Raw genomic sequence first — 23041 nt, forward strand, 5'->3', positions numbered from 1 at the left:
ACTGATTTCACAACTGCTTCAGAGCGTCGACATGCAGAGGCGTTCCCTCGGGGAACCATGGTCACATATGTAACCTAGAGATGTTTTCAACATTGATAAAAATAATATTTCTTGAGCAATTCAACATATTAGAATAATTTTTGAAGGATCATGTGGGTAAAGACTGGAGTAATGGCTGCTCAAATTTCAGCTTTGCCACCACAGGAATATAAATTACATTTAAAATGCATTAAAATATAAACCAGTTATTTCAAATTGTAATAACATTTCACAATAATACTGTTTTTACTGTATTTTTGATCAAATAAATACTGCTTGGTGAGCATAAAAGACTTCTTTCAAAAAGATAAAAAAATATTACTGACCCTAACCTTCTGAACAGTAGTGTATGATAAGGAGGTATATAATAAAAAATTGTAGACATGCATTGAAGACATACAGTTTGTTTTGCAGATTGGAGAGGCTTTTAAACTGAATGAGATTCCGTGAGTGACAATCTGTTGGCACAGAACCCCAACCCGCCCCCCGAGTGTCTAAAATTTAAATGTAAAAGCCTTCCCTTCAAGCGAAACAAGCTGAGAACAGTTGTTCTGTTCAATGGCTATTGTCATTACATTCATCATGTGCTTGGATACTCTATGACACAAACACACTGTTTATTGTTCACTAATGTGCTTGTGAAAATTAAAAGCTGTTGTTGGATATTGATTAAATACAGCATGAAATCGTTCTATCTATCTGAACTGCATGATATTTTCAGTTTTGTTGAATGCTCAGAATAAAAGATTATTGTTGTCACATGTGATCATTTGTTTTGTGGGCTGACCTGTGTCTCCTCTTCTTCCTCTGTGACTTCTTCTTCTTTTTCTTTGCTTTAGGGACCGGACGAGGGGACAGATCAGCATCAAAAGAGACACTGGAAAAGCTAACACAAAAGAGAACACATTTTTCTGAATCTGTTTCTGTTATTTTCATTTTATAGGTCATACACTGACAATTAGTCAATAGTAAAAGCTTGATGAATGACCAGTCATTCACTGTAAGCAAAGGTCAGGGTTGAGTTAATCAAACACTGATTGATTTCTAACAGTAAAAATTACAGAAAGTTTCTGCAATGGAAGAAGTGGACAGCTGTACATAAAATTATTTCTAGAGACAGAGAACTAATATTCTTGGATGTGCTGCTGAATCATTTTCACCGTTCTACATTAGCAACACAAGCTTATTGAAAAAAACATGCCTGTGGAGGCATTTCAGCAAAATGACATTACATTGCTTCTTGCACACTTCTCGAAACACATTCAAAGTGAAATGTCCAGTGAGTGGTGCTAAAAGTGCTTTCAGTTTAATCTGAAACCGATGAAAGTGAATCTAGCAATAACGTGACTGACTGAAAGGGAACACATTTTTCTGAATCTGTTTCTGTTATTTTCATTTTATAGGTCATACAATGACAATTAGTCAATAGTAAAAGCTTGATGAATGACCAGTCATTCACTGTAAGCAAAGGTCAGGGTTGAGTTAATCAAACACTGATTGATTTCTAACAGTAAAAATTACAGAAAGTTTCTGCAATGGAAGAAGTGGACAGCTGTACATAAAATTATTTCTAGAGACAGAGAACTAATATTCTTGGATGTGCTGCTGAATCATTTTCACCGTTCTACATTAGCAACACAAGCTTATTGAAAAAAACATGCCTGTGGAGGCATTTCAGCAAAATGACATTACATTGCTTCTTGCACACTTCTCGAAACACATTCAAAGTGAAATGTCCAGTGAGTGGTGCTAAAAGTGCTTTCAGTTTAATCTGAAACCGATGAAAGTGAATCTAGCAATATTTTATTATGTTGGTTGTTTTGTGGCTGTTCAGAAATGTAACATCCGAATAAAAGGTTAGTGTTCTATAATGTTTGAAAATAATGTACTACATAAACTAAATCATACCCTAAACCTAAGCGATACCAATGTTAACCAAAGCAAACGTGAGATAAAAATGCATTTGCTGAAGCAACCATTCCATTTTAGCTTGTTTCTATAAATCTATGAGCTCTTTTAACATGATTTGTGTTTCACAGGACTCATACTCGAGTGCAACCCTGTACCAGGTGAGTGACCAAGCATGTTTACTATGTTAGAAAGCCATACATATGGAGCTGGTTATGTGATGCAAACCTCAAAATGTATTCGTTTACAAATCATGCACTATGGTAAGAGTGTTCTTTGGTCAAAACATAGTATCGTGCAAGGAATTACTTCTTTAATAATCAATAATTAGCGTTTTATTGCCACTAGTGTTCATTTCAGCTGGAAACTACATTGAATTAAATGTATAGGAATATATGTTTTTGGAGTTTAAAAATGTAGGTAGAGGCACATTTTTCCAATGAACCTTGGCTTTCACCTAAAGCATCTAAATACTTAAGAACAAAAAGGCATTTGAAAAAACAGAGGTTAAAGAGGAAGGAGATTTAAAAGACAGCAATAAGGAGAGAGAAATAGAAAGCTGCATGCTCAGACAGGTAGATGACAGGCAGCTTTTAAAATCAATTTACTTTTAGTAGCAACACTTCTGCATCAACAAAGCAGAAGATCAGAGAATGGACGGCATGTCCTGACTGAGCGGGACATGTGTGCTGTTTCAAAAGCACTGAGGTGTCATCTCAAAATCGTCTTTTAAAGGTAATAACATCTAGGGGAGTGCAAGGAAGTCCACACTGCATCTACTACTGAGAGTCTTGATTCCTCAGGCAAGCAATTCAAGTGCAATCATCAACAGGGAGACTATACACAGACAACAGACATTTATATCACACATTTTCAATGTTTACTAAAGCATGGTGCGCTACTGTTATTATTTTGATTGCAGCAAAGACGCACCACTCTCGTTCCATCAAGACGACAGAGAAGATTCTATCAAAAGTGGGCATGAAACGCTTTACCCAAACCACCAATATTCCTGATTCAAATCGTAGGGAAGCGGCGAAGGGAAGCACTAAATAGCTCTTTATATTGTACACATACACATCAAAACATCACAGACTGTAAGAATGACATGCATCTGACAGCCAGCAATGAAAATATAGCCTAAAGCATGGGAGAAGGTATACAGGATATCCATGACAAATACACATAACTGGTGCAGGTTAAAGGCACGGTGGCAGCGGCCATGAGATTTCCTTCTTGCGGCACATCGCTACAGCAGGATAATAATATTTCATAGACACAGGGGAGTGCTGTCCATGACAGTCGATGAATTACAGACTGTTGTAGCTTTGGCTTTGCCCAGCCAGTCAGTGATTCAATATGAGCACTGAGAGGAAACCATTTAGATGGATCAAAACACAGACGGAGAGTCAGGCAGACTGTGCGGATGTGCTTGCAGTGGAGCGGGCTGCTTACTCTGAGGGTGGAAAAGGCTGTTAGGTCTGATATAGGACGGCAGTTCATCCAGCCATTGCTGCATTAGCAAGCCTGAAACGCATTAGAAGCTGATTAGCAGAAAAGCAAGTGCCATTTCTGCTTAATTAGGAAACTTTGTTTCACATTACACCCTCGACACAAAGGCGCACATGCACACACACACACACACACACACACACAAACACACGTAAACACTACAATAGTCCAGGATTTGTACAGTTAATCTAGGTCCTGCCCTTTTTCTGGCAGAGTAAATGAGATTTGGTTGGTGCAGCTTTAAACAAAATACAGAAAAGTCACTTATTCTACATAACAAGAATCACAGTGGATTAGTGTTATTTTAGTATCTTTGAAATACTATTATTATTTTTTTATATTTTAAATCAGTTTTATTTGTTCAGTTTTTATTTTTAGTTATATAGCATATATTCAGTTATATATATGTTTTTTTTATTTTATTTCAGTTAACATTTACTTGATTTCAAATAAAAGAATTTTGGTTTTAGATTTAAAACTATAATTAACCATGATAGAGCTAATTTTTGTAACAATGTTTGTTTCATTCACATATCAAAAAGATTCTATATATAAGTGCATGGGAAACTTCATGAACATAACCGTATATATGTTTTCACCACTGGTGTGCAGTTCTGGTGTACACATTAACCTTTCAATGAATACAGCGTGCTATACACTTCTGGAGCTTTGATGATAATTAAAATTCACGATACAAAAACTTATATAGTTTGATAATTGTCCAAGTTGAGTTTGTTTAAAAAAAAAAGATTAAATAAACTATCCTTAAAAATGTCACCAGTTACGGACAAAAATGCCCTCCTAAGGACTGCTGTCAGTTTATTGATAATAACAGTGATATTAAAAAAAAAATTAATATTGATATTGTGTAAATACTATATATATGATAATATTGTAAATAATCCAGCATCAATAACTATCTGTTTGACATCCAGCATAGTAGGTGGTGGAACGGCACCTCAAAGCTGGTTGCCGCCTGTGAAAAAAAAAAAAAAAAAAAAGTCGAGGCAGTGTGTAGTTACTACTGCTGCACAAAATCATGTTGTTGGAGATGACAAGACGAAAGCGAGACACCCTACCCACACCTGAAAAAGTTACTGTGAATGTGATTCATTGGCCAAAAAAGAGAAAACACAAAACTAAGTTAAAGATAAATTTGACTGATTTAGCATTTGAATTGATTTAGCATTTTATAGATATTGGGATAATATTGTTATTGTACATTCTTTTGGCCATTATAATTCTGTAGTGAAAATCTGATATCATGATATTCCTGGTTCCAATCAGCTCTGAAATCAACCAGTTAGATGTAAAACTGAACTTTTGCTGCAACACTATCTAATCCACTGACCAATGTGAATTTCACAAAGATGTGTCCAGTTATGTCTTTTATTTAGCTTGTGGGTTTGCTCTACAGGTTTTAAAGTCTTTCTGTCAGTTTCAGTTGACCTTGAAGTAGGGCTGCACGATAAATCAACTACACAGAGCCGTTGTTCACTGAGGAGCTGCGCAAAAAATCGCGCGAATATGAACGTGGTTTTGCGCAGCTCCTCAGTGAACAACGGCTCTGTGTAGTTAATTCTGCTCAATGTGAAAGCACGCACGTGATGGAGATTTACCGCTGATTACAGAACCGGCTTTCTGACAAGATGCGCATTAAATATCGCATAAGATTTATCGTGCAGCCCTACCTTGAAGGCACACAGGTAGCAAACACACCCCTAATGGCTACCATCACTTCAGCTGTCAGAAGGAACAGCATTGCGAGGGTTGTCTTGTGAGTTAGACCGAACACTGACACACTCAGGAGAATAGACAAGGTTAGAGAGTTAAAAGGCTGTCAACATTGATTACTGACATTTCACTGAGGGCTTCAGTGCTGTTTACATTGCCAGCACTGATGTACTTACCTTTCTGCTTTGGAAAAAAAACTGCACCATGATTCTCAAAATCAAAATACAGAGGCTTAAGCTTATTGTGAAAGTTATGAAAGGAAAAGTGTGCAAGCAAAATATTACACAGAGAGCTTTTGACTACTGACACACTCCAAAGGATGACAAACCTGCATTGTGAAAGCACTGTCAGGACTAATAAAAGACTTTAAACAGAAGGGTCTTCCCAGAAAGACAGAGGGCTTGAGACTGATATTGACACTATACAATAAGACTTTCCACATTTGAGATGTTTATTTTATTTGGATAAGAAAGCATGTTAAAACAACTGTATATGTACATGATTTAGGATTCTTCAGACGTTGTGACGAAGGAAAGCCGTTTATGCATTTCAGAGGTTTAGCTTGATCTGACTTAATCATTCTTTGATCTTGCATTGTTTAGCTGCTCTTGTATGCTTGATTATAACATCTCAACCAAAAAAATGTCTTTGCATCTGCTCTTCTCTGGCAGAAAACCGAGCATGAACTCACCTAGAGATTAACATGTTTAAGATAAAACTTGAGCTGGCGTATTCCCTGTCTTACATACTGATGCACTGCTTGTGCCCTGCGTTATCACGAACACTTTGAAGGTATCAGTGGAATTATGGTGTTCTGTTAAGAATCCAATGCTGAATCAATTTCTTTCACCAGGTGGAGTCTGAATTTTGGTGGATGGGAAGGAAGAGGACCCCATAAAAGACACCCGTGTTAAAAATTCCAGCAACACCTGAATGTTTACACTGTGGCAAGGAGATAAGAGTGTTTGTGCCTGCCTTGCTTTAAAGTTTGGGGTTTCTAATTCATGCTTATAGAGTGAGGATATGGTTTAGAAGTGGATTCGGTGCTTCATATTTTCATGTGTTTGATCTTCTCTTGGGTCAAAAATAAAAATAAAATTCACATTTGAATAGATTTATCTATACAAAGTTACTGTGATTGAATTGTACATTTTCAACAGCACATGCTGTTTTCAAGCACTTCAAAGGTGGTAGAAAACTATGGAATAAAATCGCTGTCAAAAATAATCGTACGTAATTCAAAGCATTTGTGTGTCATTTTAATTTACTCGTGCGTAATTTAAAAGTATTGAATGTAATTCTGAGTTGGATTCCAATATCTACAGTCACGACAGTTTACAGATACAAGATTTTGTGTGTTTGTTAGAGTACAACTCCAAAATGTACGACTATGACAGTTTACAGACACAACGCTTGTTTTCACAACAGCTGTTACACGCACGACATGCGAATTGCGACCACGAAGTGCGGTGTGCGAAAGGACTGTCAAAAATACGTCATCATTGTCACAGGCATTACTATCCGAGGGAAGATGAATCGATTCCACAAAGTGCGTTTGCGCCCCCCCACCGTTTTAAACCACTGCCGCCAAAATGGCGGATCAGCAACCAAGCGCTCACTCATCGTCTCAGGTAAGTGATTTTTTTTCTTTTTCAAATTCGGACATGTTTAAGGGTTAGTTATCACTAATGACAGAGAGGAGTAATATTACAGAGATAGTTTAACTATAGTAGGTAAGATTAGCTCTTAGTGTACATTTAGGTGTTTAAAGAATTAGAATACAGCTGTTTAGGTATGGAGGCCCAAACCTGCAGAAATTAAAAACAAATAAATACACAAATAAATGTGTGTATAAATAAATAAATAAATATGCAAATAAATAAATAAATGTGTGTATAAATACACGTAATCTTGTTTAAATACATATATAAATAATTAAATGTGTGATGAAAGTAGTCAAATAAATAAAATAAATTGGTGACCAAATGGAAAATGTTTAAGGAAATGCTAAACTCATCCTAACTGTTTTCTTTTAATCACTCATTTATTTCTGAATGTAGTTCCGCATTTATTTCTCCTCTGCACAACATGCTAATGAGAGGGAGTCAACCATGGACTTGGTCGGGTCTTGTGATAGCTGGGGGCGCGGCTTTCCCGCTGACAGGAGATGCATGGTGTAAATCCAGTATAGCCTAGTAAAGTCAGTTGCCGTTCAACAGAGCAAGATACATACAAAAAACTGAGCCGTATTGTCCGTACAGTATCTGTGACTTTACAAACGACCCAACGGAATGGCCAGAGGTGTCATTTCCCGGCATTTGATATTCGCAAATCTAGGGACCATCTCTAAAGTTACATACGACATTGGTATACACTTTTCGAACTTCAATAGCATTTGAGGAAAATTACTTACAGTAACACAACCAACTGTGAAGTGTTCATGTAGTTCTCAGTTATAATGCACACCTTTTAGATTTTTGATATTTATTAAAATAAACTGTAATTCATATCTACACTGTAAAAAAAAACTTCCTGTAGAAATTACAGTAACTAACTGGCAGCAGTTCGCTCGTAACTTACTGTAATTTTATTTTGTAGCAAAAATACTCTTTAAAAAAAAGTAATTTAACTTGCTGTAAATGTATTTACAGTGTAATTGACAAAAAACAGAATTACATACAATACTTTTAAATTACGCACGAGTAAATTAAAATGACACACAAATGCTTTGAATTACGTACGATTATTTTTGACAGCGATTTTATTCCATAGAAAACAGCTATTTTACCTTCAGAGACGCTACAAATAGTTTCTTTTCAAGAACAGCAAAAACATACTTTATATTGAAGTGTTTCCCCTTCCCGGGAACTCGCGCTGCTTCCTCTAGTGGACACTATGGGGACTGCCGACAGCAGGACCAGTGTCTGAAGCACGTGTGAAACAACTCAAGTCCCACTGGCCCACGTAGCCCGTGATGTCACAGGCGGGCGCCCAGAAGTATAAGAGGGTGCCTGCCGAACATGTAACCAACTTTTGTTGTATTCAGGAGCCGTTTGTTTGGCAGTGCGTGCAAAGGCGTTATGGAGAAAACCAAGGCAAGTGAGCATTTTAGAAAGTGTGTGCCTCCATGTCCAAGGTTTCTGACACCAAAGGACACACACGATCTATGCGTTATGTGTCTTGGTGGGGAGCACGCGCGTTCGGTGCTCGAGGGCTCTGAATGTGCTCATTGTGAGAAATTCTCAATGAAAAAGCTAAATTCGTGTTTGTCCCTCCTCTCTTGGGATGAGGGACAAGCTTCTGCGTTCGGGTCCCTCTGCTGCTGAGGCACAGTGTAGACTCAGATCGTGGGTTTCGCAGGTCGAGCTTCCAGAAAAATTTGAGAATATGGACCTTTCAAAAGATTTTTTTTTATTTAGTCTGGTCACGCGAAAAGCAGAAGCCCGCCCGTGGCCGTTTGGACGAGCGCTTTCTCACCTTTCTTCGAAACCTCCACATGGAGTGAGTGAGATAGTGGGACAGGCCATAGTCGGCTCGGCTGCATCTTTTTCAGCATGCGGATTATACTAATGTTGAGGTTCTGGCTGAGCACGGATATGCGGAGATGCCCCCTGTACTGTAGAGGAACTATCTCTCCTAGGGTGAGTAGTCTTCTTTAAAGACTCCTGCTCTGGCATCCAGACCGTTTCAGACCACCTCACGTCTGAATGGCAGGGCATATGTGGTGGCAGGTCAAACTGGTGGAGCCTTGCACACTATGGCTGTGTTTCAAGTTTACCAAGCGGACTTTCTTAGAGATCTAGATGAGGGCAAGGGTTTGTCCCCTGAGGCAGTCGAGGAACTGCGCCACACCACAGACGTGGTTCTTTGCACCACTAAACAGACTGCTGCTGCCATTGGGCATGTGATGGCAGCAATGGTGGCTACGGAGAAGTATTTGTAGTTAAATCTTGTGGACATTGGGAGGAAGGAGAAAGCCTTTCTTCTTGATGCTCCGCTTTCGCCTTCCGGGCTTTTTGGCACTTCCATTGAGATGGTGGTTGAGAAGTTCAGGGAGGCGAGGGTGCAGTCCACTGCCTTAAGGAAGTTCATTCCCTGTGTCCCAAATCTTCCTCTAAAACCTCTGAGAGAGCTGGTCCGTCTCGATCTGAGGAGCATAGGCAGGATCAGATGAGTAGCATGGCCACTCGCACCCCTCCTCGCTCTTGGAGTCGAGTGAGCGCTAAGAGGAAAAGAGCGGATCTCAGGAAGGTGTTGGATGAGAAGCATTCCTATTCTAAACCGTGCTGTGATTCTAACACTTCTTGATGCTTCCCCCAGAGTGTTTTTAGACCACTGTTTACATCGGGCTCTGAGGCTGGACTTATTATGTTCTTATGTGTTTTGCTTGCTGGCGAACCATTGACTGAAGGTCTGGTCTCTCCCTTTTTTTTAAATACTCTCAGTGGTCGGGCTGCCCCCCTTATCAGGCTTTTTCAAGTAGGCAGCCCCGAGCCCTTTTCTAGCCGTCTCTCTTGTTAGGGTTTTAAGTAGAATGCCCACCCCCCTTTAATCCTTAAGCTTAGACAGGTTGTAGGGGTGGGATGCCCCCCCTTCCTACAGGGTTTTTAAGTGGGCGGTCCCCCTGGGCCCTGCATACTGCTTTGGCTCATTTTAACATAGCCTTCTGAAGATAGCTGTGTTCTTAGCATGGTTAATGGAGTGTCCCTCCTGATTGCCTGGGTTCCCCATTTTTCCCGAGTTATGTGAGTGGCCCCAGGCGTCAGTGGCACCTCTCACCAGGTGAACAGGCATGCGCTGTGGCATGACTGAGTGGGCATTCCGTTCCCCATTGTGTCTGCTAGAGGACGCAGCATGAGTTCCTTAGAAGGGGAACGTCTCGGGTTACACATATAACCATGGTTCTCCGAGAGGAAACGAGATGCTGAGTCCTCTCACCATGCCTAGAGGTTGCCTGTTTTCACGTCTCCTTCAGTCCTCTTATGAGACTGTTCGGCAGGCGCCCTCTTATACTTCCCATATACACCCGTCCTGCTGGCAGCAGTCCTCATAGTGTCCGCTAGAGGACACAGCGTCTCGTTCCCTCTCGGGGAACCATATTTAGATGCGTAACCCGAGACGTTACTCCTAAACACCAAAACATCTTTGATGAAGATGTGTGTATAAGGCACAGCTTTAGAAGATACAGACCTCTGAACTTGCCGGTGACTGTGGCGTTTACTTCCTCTGCGTTTTATGTGTCCATTTTTCTTATGGGTTTTTGCAACTGCATCTTTCGTTTTCGCTTTCTCCTCATCGTCTTTGGGTGCTAGGCTAACTGCTGTCTCCAGTCTGGAAGAACAGAATAACAAAAGTCATTAGCATCAAATATTTTACAGTCAACAGGCTGTCGAATCTGCATTAAAGTCCAGACAATCATAACATGACTTTTTGTGTTTGCCTTTTGTAATGTTTGGGCAGTTATGTAATGATCTTAATTAAAGCTCTATAATGAAACTGAAATGCATTGTTCTGAAGGCATGAAAAAGGCCCATTATTTTGTTATTCAGCTTGTAAATGCACTTGTGTTTGAGGGAGGGGGTTGAGTTTGATTCTCTGCTGAGAAACATTGAGCATTTTCATGTTTCTCTCCAAGACCTTCATAAATGCAGAGGTCATCTGCTCAGCATTCAAATGACGTGTCACAGAGTAGTCTTTATTTACACACCTCAGTTGAACTGACATTTCTGAAATTATTTGTGTGTATCCCAAGGTTGTAAGGTGCATGGTTTGGAAACTCAAGACTCATATGCGCTCGTCTTCCTGTCAGTGGAGGAGAGTGAAGAGTTATATGTGTATCCTTCATGATCTGATAAACTGAAAATTGCACACTCAAGTCATTGCAATTATATTTTTCATGCTGTCTAATGATTCACTGAATACACCTGGCCAGGCTGAAAAATTTAATAATTAGTTGACATGAAAACTGAGCAATTCGGTTTGTGTTAGCTATACAACATACTGCTTATTTAAAAGTCAATTGTAAGGGTGATGTCATTTGTATTCATAGGTATTTTATGTGTAATGTATAATGTACATATTTTTGTTCATTTGTATAGAGACTGAAATGTACAATATCAATGTACTGACACCCACAAAAATGTAAATAAGGTAACACTTTCTAATAACTTTCATTAATAAATCATTAACAACCATTATGTAATGCTTAATGGATCATTTGTTAATATATATATTCAAAGAGTTAGATACGTGAGATAATGTGCTTGTTAATGTTTGTTAATAAACTTATTAAACATTAGATAATGTTCAAACAAATCATTATTTCATGAAAGTTAAAATACTTACAAATGTCATTAAACTTTCAATTCCATGTGATAAAGCACTTATTGAAAATCTACAAATGATTTTAACAGATGTTTAACATTTTTTGCACCAAAATTACAATCTGTTATGTCTTTAGCAAGCATTTAGCATGTGGTAGTTTGTTGTCGTATGTTCCCTGGTTGTGTCATTATCCTGTCTTGCCCTGCCTGTCAAGTTGCCAGTCTGTTTTCCCCTATGGGGTAGTTTTTGTTTTATTTTATCATTAATTAAGAGCCCTATTCTTCCTGCAAACTGAGTCCTCGCCTCATCCCCACACCCCAACCCTGGCAGTTGTGTTCCAACCTATAGAAATCACACAGAACATGAAAATATATTTCTACTAGAATCACACTTTAAATACAAATACTAAATAAAATAAAATAATTAAAACGTTTTTTAACGATTGGTTTTAATGTAAGACTACTGTTTAACACTCTCTCTATTCCCAATCAGAATGTGTCTGATTAAAACGGCACTTGAGCAAAGATAGACCCAGGTGATTCAGCAAAGACCGTGACATGACACTTGAGCCATTCTTTTCCTTTAATTGCCATGTTCCTTACAAACAGTTTGAAAATAAATGCATAAATAAATCTGATTGCTAAAGCTGGGTGAGTAGGCCTGACTTGATCTCCTTTGCATAATTACAGATCCACCTCTTGAGTGTGAGAGTAGTGTGTGTTGCATGTGGCTCCGTACATTTGTACATAAACTTGTGTGTCTGAGTGCCTGCATGGTGTGTGTGTGTGTGTGTGTGTGTGTGTGTCTGATTGTAATGAGACCCGTACATTTGTACATAAACTTGTGTGTCTGAGTGCCTGCATGGTGTGTGTGTGTGTGTGTGTGTGTGTGTGTGTGTCTGATTGTAATGAGAAGTTAATCAGTCTTGCAGATTAAATGCTGATTGCCTCTCTCTCAGCAGCAGGAGGAGGCCTATTCTTTTCTCTGCCACCTCTGGATAAGAGAGGGCAAAGCAAAATCACATTATTAATGTCAACCTTCCGGCACCACAGCCCTACACGGCCCTCCAATGTGCCAGTACGTGATTGGAAAATACATCGGACTGCTGGGTATAATAGGGAGAGGATTACAGACAGTGAAACAGTGAAAACATGTTGGTGTGAGGGCAACTGAATGACCCAAACATCAAAGTTCATATCTAAGAGAGGTTACATGTTATTGGTGGACAAGGAAAAATCTGTGATTTCGAATTAATACAAATTTATTTTTTGCTTTTTTTCAATTGATTATGGACTTATGTTTAGGCCAGAAGCAATGGTTTATAGTTATAATGACCTGATGATGGACTTGTTACAAACACAGCTTTTTATTTCACAAGACATTAATTGATGGACTGGAGTCAAGTGGATTACTTGTGGATTAGTGTAATATTTGTATCTGTTTGAACTCTCATTCCGACGGCACCCATTCACTGCAGAGGATCCATTAGGAGCAAGTGATGTAATGCTAAATTTCTCCAAATATGTTCCAATTAAAAAAACAAACTCATCTACATCTTAGATGGCCTGAGGGCGAGTACATTTACAGCAAATTTTCATTTTTGGGTGAGCTATTTCTTTTAAATAAATTCTAAGAAGTTGATAAAAACGTTCCTAAGAGCAATTCTTGAAAAATACAAATGAAGTTTTGTCTTCAGATGAATCTTAAGAAAAAATATAGGAACATTCTTAGAAAATGCATGCAAATACAAAATATTCTTAACCTTATTCGTAAGTTCAAAAATAAGAAGAAAATAGCAGTTAAGAATAATTTTATTCTTAAGAATTTTTTGTGAATTCGACCCCTGGTGACCAAAAAGAATAAACCTGCTGGGATACAGCAACAACAACCAACTCTAGCTCAGGAGGCATCACAGCCTTCCACTGTAATAGAATATTTCTCTTAATTTTCCACGGACTTACTGGCCATCAGCTAGATGAGAGTTTTAAATAAAATTAATTTCCCCATCACTGAATGACTTTTCTCAGATCGGCTTCAGAATTTATGGAATAACTTCTCCACAGGGAGTCAGATTTATGGCGCGCTATTTATATCTGTCTCAAACATGTGCATCCACACACGCACTTGCATTGGTTTGGGCTTGCTAACTTTCAAAGCTGTCTTGAATGTGTGTAATCCATTACTCTGGAAAGTACAGACCAAAGGGTCTAAATGGAACTATTCAAAGTTCACAGCAGGGAAAAGCTTTCTAGCAAATAATAAGCTGCAGATTTTGGCTGCAGAACATTTACTGTAGAACTGTTAGACACTTGAGCCTTTCTATTTGTTAGCAGTTATGGAATGGAGACTTCTATGGTTTAGCTTGATTACAAATATAACTAACATTGTGATAGCCAGTCATAAGGAAATATATTTTAATTCATGCATTTTCATCTTAAATGTGTTGTTATGCAGGTTACTATGGTGTTCCGGATAGTTGCCCATAACAAGCTTTTGTTATGGGCACTTAGACACTTAGAAGAGTAACAACACTCCTTAACAAGCTGCACAATTTGAGGTATCAATCATGTTCATAGCATAAACAGTGTGGAATTAATTACAGTTAGAAGTATAAAAAAAAACAACAACAACACACAACAAAACAAAACAAGGTCTAAGAAAAAGGGAAAAAAAGGGGGGAAAAATTACATTAAAAAGTTTTGAAAATGTGGGGCTATGACCTGTGTTTCTGTTGTTGTGAATGAGTCACCGCTCCTAGCTTGGGTCTCCTCACTCCCAATGTCATATGATACTGATACCGGTGTGATGGGACAGAAAAGCAGGGGGTGGAATGGAAGACTGAGAAGGGAGCGTGATCCAGAAAGAGAAGGCAGATGGCTCAGGACGCACACAAACACAAAAAGGTGGGCGGGAGAAATGTCACATCTCCACAGAGATGACAGAATACAGAGGGCTGTTTCAGAAGTTTGTAGACATGAACACACACACAGGTGCCCAATCAAAACACATAGGGTCTGTTTCCAATTGCTGTTAAAGGGGTAGTTCACCCCAAAATGAATATCATTAATTACTCACCCTCATGTCGTTCCAAACCTGTAAGACCTTTGTTCATCTTCGGAACAGAAATTAAGATATTTTTGATGAAACCCGAGAGCTTTCTGACCCTGCATAGACAGCAACGGAACTACCATGTTCAAGGCCCAGTACGTAGTAAGGACATCGTTAACATAGTACATGTGACATCAGTGGTTTAACTGTAATTTTATGAAGCTACGAGCTACAAAAATAACTTTATTCAACAATTCTTTTGTTGCACATCAGTCTCCGCCACCATTCACGAGAGTACCACGACGCATGCGTGTAATCCTGCTGACGCAGGAGCAGGTGATCTGATTTAGAACCCGCATGTGCTGCGGCTTGTTTTCAAGGAATGCACACGCATGCGTCGTGGTACTCTCGTGAATGGCGTTGGAGACTGACACGGATGAGAAGAATTTGAATAAATCGATTAATCAAATAAAAAAGCCCAATTTCCTTTTTTTTTTGTTTTATTGACAAAAAAACACACTATTCCACATTCTGTCCAATGTCCTTCAAACAAACGTGCCAACTGAATGCTATGAAAACAATTGCTTAATTTATTAGACCACCTGTCATAATAAAGAGAAAACACAAATATTTTAGTAATCTGTCAAAAAAAAAATTTAAATCTAAAAATGTTAATGTCATTTATTGGGCAAATAACAAACTGAAACAAATAAATAGTATTTATTCACATAATAACAAAAATGGCCTCCTATGCCTTTCATAACAGCTTGCATTCTTGCTGGCATTGTTTAGGTACTTTTTGACTGTAATTGGGCATCTGGAAAAAACACTATAAAGTGCTTGACTATTTTTTCTGCCTTTCTTCCCAGGTGAAAAAGACGTAGTATTAAATGTATTAAAAATATACTTGAAATTCAAGTAGTATGTTTATAATACATTTGTATTCCCAACATGCTTATTTGAAGTGCAATAAAAAATATATTGAATTGCATTTTAATATATTTCTAAAAAGTATACTAGAAGTACTTTTGTATTAAATATATGCTTAGTTTTCCAGCTGGCTAATTTGTGCTTGCTTTCAGTCATTCATGTAGAAATCTGTTATTTAATTTTTTTTCTAAAGCTGCAAGGCTCTGGTGCAAAATATTGAATGCCAGGAGTCAGGACGACTAGGCTGTGCCCAGGTCTCCGGAACCTGCGACGACTCTCAGCTCCATCAGCCCTCCATCTGGCATCATCGTCATCCTCCCATCACCATCCCTTCGCCACATCCTGGCATCATCCCGCACTTTTGCCTCTCACCATCCGTACGACATCTCCTTGTCCACCTCCAAAACCCCCTCCATCCCTCCCTATTCTGTTGCTTGAACTTTATCATCTTCAGTCTTTGCACACACACAGCTATTCAGTTATGCACTTTTGTTTTTCAGTCTTTTTTATGTATTTTTTTTCTTCAGAAAATTGCATTGTAATTTTTATTTATTCATTGATGACACAATTTCAATATATTAAATATATTACAAATAGATTAAAATCAAACTTAAATATATCTTGAAATACACTTAATATACTTAAAGTTGTTTCAAAATAATACATTTAATATGCACTTAGTATAGTATAATTTAAATATAGTAAGTATGTCTGAAAAAGCACAATTTAAATATATTTCTTTTTCACCTGGGGTGGCACAAACCTTACCTAATTTGTTAAAAACCTTACATAAATTTTGTTTTAATACATTTGTCAAGCACTGTATAGTGAATATAGTTTAAATCTTTATTAAATAAAATAATAATAAAGACAAATAAAATCACAAACTCAGTTGTAACCAATAGGTAAGAGTAATGTTCTGCAGGAACACACATTCACTTTGACCACAGTCACGTCTTACTATCATTTCTTTATCCTGTAAAAGACAGTTATGAAGCATCTGATATTTATATTCAGACAATTACACTCTGTTATCAGTTCACACTCTCAGAAAATGCATGCACTACATGCATTTCACACCTCGGCCTTCAGTGGTGCCCTACCTGAATTAATCCAGCATAATAATACCATCATGATGTCACGGCAATAGAAACACATTAACCATTAAATCGCAAAGTAAAATATAAATTACAGTATTTTACACTTCAAAGAATAACTTCTTTATTCACATTTTACTTTGTTTAAATCTCGCATTTTTGAATGCTCAAAAATCCCATTACATGTGTGAAGCAAAAAACAGAACTTTAAATCATCCAGACGTGCATTAAATCCATCAGCACAATGCACAGAGTCCTCGTCATACTCATCATGATGTTCCAGGATGTGGTGAAGCAGCTCCTTTAGGGCAACTCTCTTCTCAAAGACTGTACTGACCAATCTCGATGTGTATTGCCACCGCGTTGGTCCCACACGAGGAAGACGCCGCTGGCAAATATCGTCCAGTAGTTGCGTGCGCCTAGGGGATCTGGAGAAAAATACAGCTAGGCCATTTAGGTGGGCAAAAATACTCTCATAAAATGTGTGCACTACATGTTGACTTTTAAACCTAAATGTAACGTTCAACAACAGATATTTCAGCACAATGAATGTTTTGCACTGAATATCAATTGTATCCCTCTGTCCGCGTGCGCGCGCCGGCGCTCATTCAGATTTAAACTTAACGCAGATTGTCATGGTGGTCCTTTATGCAAAAATGGAAATGTTTGCGTGAATTTGTGACATTTACAGTTAAGCATATGACCGTAAACTGAAAGTTTTTGCGTCACACGCATCTGTCAAACTGCCTGACAGGCCAAGCCATATGCTAATGCATTAAGTTAGTTTAAAGCTTAAAATAAATAATTCTCATGTTTTGGGCAGTTTGGTTCACGTACTTCTCCCGCAGCATCTCAACCTGTTTCCTCGACTATTTTTAGATGCTTTTTGTAATTCAGTGCTGTAATTTGGCGTGACCGGCTGAAGTTGGATGTGCACTGTGGGCAGACCCGACTAATCGATAATGAGAATCATTGTCGATTATTTTCATTATCGATAATAATCGATTTTATCGATTAGTTGTTGCAGCCCTAATAAAGTAATTATTTTTGTTTTCTTTGCGCAGAAATAGTATTCTTGTAGCTTCATAAAATTACGGTTGAACCACTGATGTCAGTGTTTCCCATACATTGATTTATTTGTGGCGGCCCGCCACAATATCAACAATGACTGCCACAATAGATTTTCCAAAAGGCTTTGACTTCGTTCAATAAACATGAGCACTGCACATCTCTAAATCAAAACGCGGCGTGGGTGTTTTATATGAATAAATCTTTGAAGGGAACTGATTGTCTTCAGAAAAGTTTTGATGTCATTTAATTTTTCCTTTAATGCCTGATAAAGTAGCGTTTATGAGCACAGCGCTGCTTTGTTTACAGCCGTTACCAGGGAAACCGCTAGTTCTGTCCAAAAGCCCCTCCTGCTGGCAGAGAATGAATTAGCATTTTCATTAAGCCATTCTGCTGTTTTATATTTGCATTATATATTTACATATTTCCCCCGGGAGAAGTGCCGCCACACATAGAGTGTAAGTCTGTGGGAAACACTGGATGTCACGTGGACTATTTTAATGATGTCCTTACTATGTACTGGGCCTTGAACGTGGTAGTTTCGTTGCTGTCTAAGCAGGGTCAGAAAGCCCTGAAAAGCATAAATACTGTGGCACTATCAATTGTTATTTAATTTTGTTTGAGTGGCCCAATACAGCAACCAATGGCATCAGTTTAGGGTGGGATCTGAGTGTTTTGCCCATTAAAAATCTGTTTGGAAAACAGTCATTATTTTTGAAATTCCGTTGGATGACACTAGTGAGACAGAAACTACACACTTCAGCTTTAATTACCACTCAGGAAATACACTGCTGTCCTTCGGTATATAGCTCCAATTACAATGTTTATGCAATGATATTTAGAAAAGCATCATGAGATGACAGCAAAACAGAGAATAATGAACACATTTTATTTAACATAGACCTAACCCTTCTTGTCATAACCTAACTTGCCTGGATGCACTCACAGTTTATGTATCTGTGAATGAATGTAATTGAAATGACCTGTCGAGTTCTGAATGAATTGCTTATTGTTTTACTTTTCATTAAATGATTTTTAAATCCTAAGAACACTCATTCATAGCCGTTCTGATTCACCAGGTGAAGAAGTGTTATTTAAGAATGCTGCTAGTTACCATGGCAGCCAGATATAAACAAGTATGAGATGTTTCATGCAAGCTAACTTATGACCCATAATTGTATGCTTTAACACTCAGACTAATCAGTGCTGTTAACACTCAACAAGAAGACCTGTCAGAGACTAGATGAGAAATGTAAAACAAATTCTTCACATGGATACAGATGGATGGATGGATTTTAGGAGCTCAACTTTAGATCATTTTCATAGAAAATATTATTTTAGCTTTGTGTTTCCCTCCTGCAGAAATTATTAAAATAAATAAATGAATAAAGAGCTCCCCTCTAAAATCAGAGCTGTTTACTCATTATTTTAAATGAGTCTACCCCCCAAGATTACTGTTATAAACATGAGCCACGTCCAAAAGGTAAAGGGGGAGGTGTTGCTTCAATTTATAACAATGTTTTCAGTATTTCTCAGAGGGCGGGCTTCAAGTATAACTCGTTTGAAGTAATGGTGCTTCATATAACATTATCCAGAGAAGCACATGTTAATGATAGATCCCTGTGATGTTTGTACTGGCTACTGTATACAGGCCACCATGGCACCATACAGACTTTATTAAAGAATGTGCTGATTTTATATCCGAGTTAGTGCTGGCTGCAGTGTTTACTATTGTCACTTTGCATTATTGACACACTATTTTCCTTATAAATGCTGTACAGTTGCTTAGCGCTATATAAATAAAGGTGACTTGACTTGACTTTACCTCTAGTACTAAAAGCGTTACATACTACTCCCTGGGCTCTGGGTGTACAAAAGGACGTGGACAAAGTACACAACTCTATTACCGTATTGACCCGAATATAAGACGATGTTTTTTTCTTGGAAATACATCTGAAAAAACGCGGTCGTCTTATATTCAGGGTCTACTTGTAGTATCTTTGGAATGAAGAGCTTTTAGAATGTTAAAAACCTACAGAAATGAAACAATTGAGTTGACCAACGTTTTTGTTTATTTAATACCCCCACAAAGCAGCACGGTAGTTATCTCACACAGCTCAGGCAGTGTGTGCACACATCTACATGTAGCCATTCATCCAAATTTTAACCGAGAAGATAGTGAAATTGCTGTAAATACAGACTGATAAGAAAAAAAAATCAAACCTGCTTTAAAACCCAGCAACACAACTGTAGCTGAATAAATTTACAACAGCATCACTGCTTTAAAAAATAAAAAATAAAAAAAACCGCACAATTTATTTGACTTCAAAACAAAAATCTAAAAAATGCTCCCTAATCGCTCTCACGGTCAAACACCTACTGTGTTTTGTTAGGAGACGCACAACAGTTCTGTGGCTTCTGTGGATTCATAGGTAATATTTTTATTTACACAACATTTACACGATATTTGTCTTTAAAATGTAGTGAAGTTAAAGTCATAAGTAAAGTACAGATACTTAAAAAGTGTACTTAAGTACAGTAATCAAGTAAATGTAATTCATTACTGTCCACCTCTGAGGACAAAAAAAAATAAAAAAACGCACAATTTATTTGACTTCCAAACAAAAATTTAAAAAATGCTCCCTAATCGCTCTCACGGTCAAACACCTACTGTGTTTTGTTAGGAGACGCACAACAGTTCTGTGGCTTCTGTGGATTCATAGGTAATATTTTTATTTACACAACATTTACACGATATTTGTCTTTAAAATGTAGTGAAGTTAAAGTCATAAGTAAAGTACAGATACTTAAAAAGTGTACTTAAGTACAGTAATCAAGTAAATGTAATTCATTACTGTCCACCTCTGAGGACAACAGACATAAAACGAGACACCATCCTCCCACTGCGGACACTTCTTATATACGAGTCCCCGGTCCATCCTGCAGTTCACTGAGGCTAACCAGTTCTATTAGGCCTGTCATATCCATAGCCAAGCAACTGATAATCGCTGTCATGAAAAAGGTGGGCGGTAGATAGTTTTGTGAGAGAGACATGATTGAGCATGTTAATTAAGGGTGGATACCGATTAACTGACTCCAGAGTTCCATCTATCAAAGTGGAAAGTGATTATATTGTTTGTGTAACATTGGGGGTAAAAGGCAAACTCTTTTCATCGTGATATTGATACTAATGATGGGTATGCTTAGGAAAGACATGGCAATTAAACTTGTTTAGGCAAATGGACATGTCTATCAAAATCAAGACTTGATTAATCATTTAAAATTCCCAAAAATTTGAAGATCCTCTGCATGAAATGTAATCTGATGAATGACCAGAAAGCAATGCACATTTTATATTGTACAATTTTAAGATGTGATGTTTAACCCTTGTATTATGTTAAAATTCTGGGTATCATAAATGTTCCGGGTCAAGCTGACCCTAATTGAATTCGATACAGTTCACCAAAACTCACACAATGCTTTTAACCATGAAATTTGCAGGTCAAATTAATATCACAATCAATATTGAAAATTTGTACACACATTCCATAACATTTTGAAACTTTGCAGGCATGTTCATGTCCCTTAATGTGAATTAGTCACACAATTACAAGAAAAACAACTCAGCTTAACAGGTATTTCTGACAAGCGGTGTGCTCCACTAATCTAAAGCTCTGAAGACAAGTAAACTTGCTGCATCACACTGCTACCAGGTCAGGAACCATGCAAATGGAGCAACACGATGCTAATTATAGAAGCTGTACTATTCTTGAGTAATTCAAACACACACACATTTTCCTAACAACAATGGATGTGTATAACAGTCCCACAGGAATCCTACACGAGAAACTATGCTTATGTCTCCTTATGGAAGCAATTCCAAACTGAAGTTCTAGGATCTGGATTCCTCCTAGGTTGACCTATAAGAATAGGAAATATAAAACTAAAATGAAACAGATTAGCTGGAACATTGAACAAACCCTGAAGGTTAACCATGTAGATATATACTAAAAGCATTGTAAGCACTAAAAAAATCATTTTGACCAAAATAATTTTATATTCATGCCTTCGGCTGTTGATGCAGGCCATAGAACACATCCAAAAACAGAATACTCTGTCAAATGCAATTACACATGAACGTGTATTCAAATATAACTGGCCATCATATCACAATAAGTCCAAGTACTGCATCAAAGTTCTGTACTTTCTGTAATTCTTTTGTCAGGCCTTGATTTGATGTAACATCTAGACAGTGTAAGGCTGAGCTGTCGCTTCTTATTTGATAAAATGGGAAGACAATAACACCAGCTTAAATTTCTGCAACATGAGGCCTGCAGCCTCCACTGAGAAAATAACCTGTGTGGCATCATGGGAGAAAGAAAATCACTTCACCAGACCTCATTATCTGCCACAGACAATGTCCTCGCTAAATCCTAAACGAGCCAGGTAAGGTAATTGATTTGTAGAGACACTTTTAGAGTGAAGGGGAAAAGGAAAGCAAGTGAAGCAAGTGGGGGGATAGGCTAGTCAGTGAGAAGAAAATCTACAAACAGCTGATCTGAATGGAGAATTGGCTGCCCTATTTCCAACTCTGCATGAAGGCTCCACTGAGAGATACAAGTGGACATGAAGTATTTAAGAACAATCAGACTGATTTAGCAGATTATTCCAGCCCTCCCATCTCTCCCACATTTGTTCTGCTCAGCGGGAGGTACGCAAGAATGACATAACAACTAAAAGTTACAACCTCGCTGCTCATGTGAATCTTTTAAAATCTCACTGGATTTCTTACTTCAACCGGAGGGTATTTTTACACAGTTTGTATTAGAGTCTGATGTGATAATTCCGTAGAGCAGATGCAGAGTTATAAACAGGTATGACGCCGTACAGAAGGGTAGACAGATGGAATGATAAAAAAGGAATAATTTCAGAATAATTTTCTTGTTTATATAATAAACAACAGGAAAATCCTTCCCCTACCAACAGATGTAATGCAAAATTTTGAACCTTCTGTGCAAAAGATAGTCGGCACACGTAGCAAGGAAAGTCATTCTGAAGACAAGTGAAGTTAGTTTATTCAATTATTGCTACCTGATGATAAAACAGAGAAACATAACAGTTCATTAATTTCCTTATCACACTAGGCACAAAAAAGTAATCATGGCCCAGTCCACTACTCTACAACCCACCAATCAATCAATTTAAGCAATCTTCACTCCCTACCATCCCCTCTGCTCAAACGAAACAAATTACCCCTCTTTCTCTCTCTCTTGGTTGCACATTCACACTGTGGAAGACTTTTGCCCCAGGCTGAGGAAATAATGCTAGGCAAACTCCAGATGTTCACACACACACACACACACACACATACACACACACAC

The 23041-nt window shown here is 38.0% G+C and overlaps 1 protein-coding gene across 1 annotated transcript in view; it reads right to left on the bottom strand.

The window, feature by feature from the left end:
- Nucleotides 1–23041, bottom strand: part of srrm4 (serine/arginine repetitive matrix 4) — a 78934-nt gene that overhangs the window by 21939 nt on the left and 33954 nt on the right. Inside the window, exons 2-3 of the mRNA XM_016504473.1 lie at nucleotides 10384–10524; nucleotides 827–916 (exon numbers count right to left, since the gene is read on the bottom strand). Coding sequence (XP_016359959.1) covers nucleotides 827–916; nucleotides 10384–10524 — 231 coding nt within the window. The remainder of the gene's footprint in view (nucleotides 1–826; nucleotides 917–10383; nucleotides 10525–23041) is intronic.

This window comes from Sinocyclocheilus anshuiensis, unplaced genomic scaffold (assembly GCF_001515605.1).
Source record: "Sinocyclocheilus anshuiensis isolate Anshui unplaced genomic scaffold, SAMN03320099.WGS_v1.1 scaffold582, whole genome shotgun sequence".
In the NCBI taxonomy this organism is placed as follows: domain Eukaryota; kingdom Metazoa; phylum Chordata; class Actinopteri; order Cypriniformes; family Cyprinidae; genus Sinocyclocheilus; species Sinocyclocheilus anshuiensis.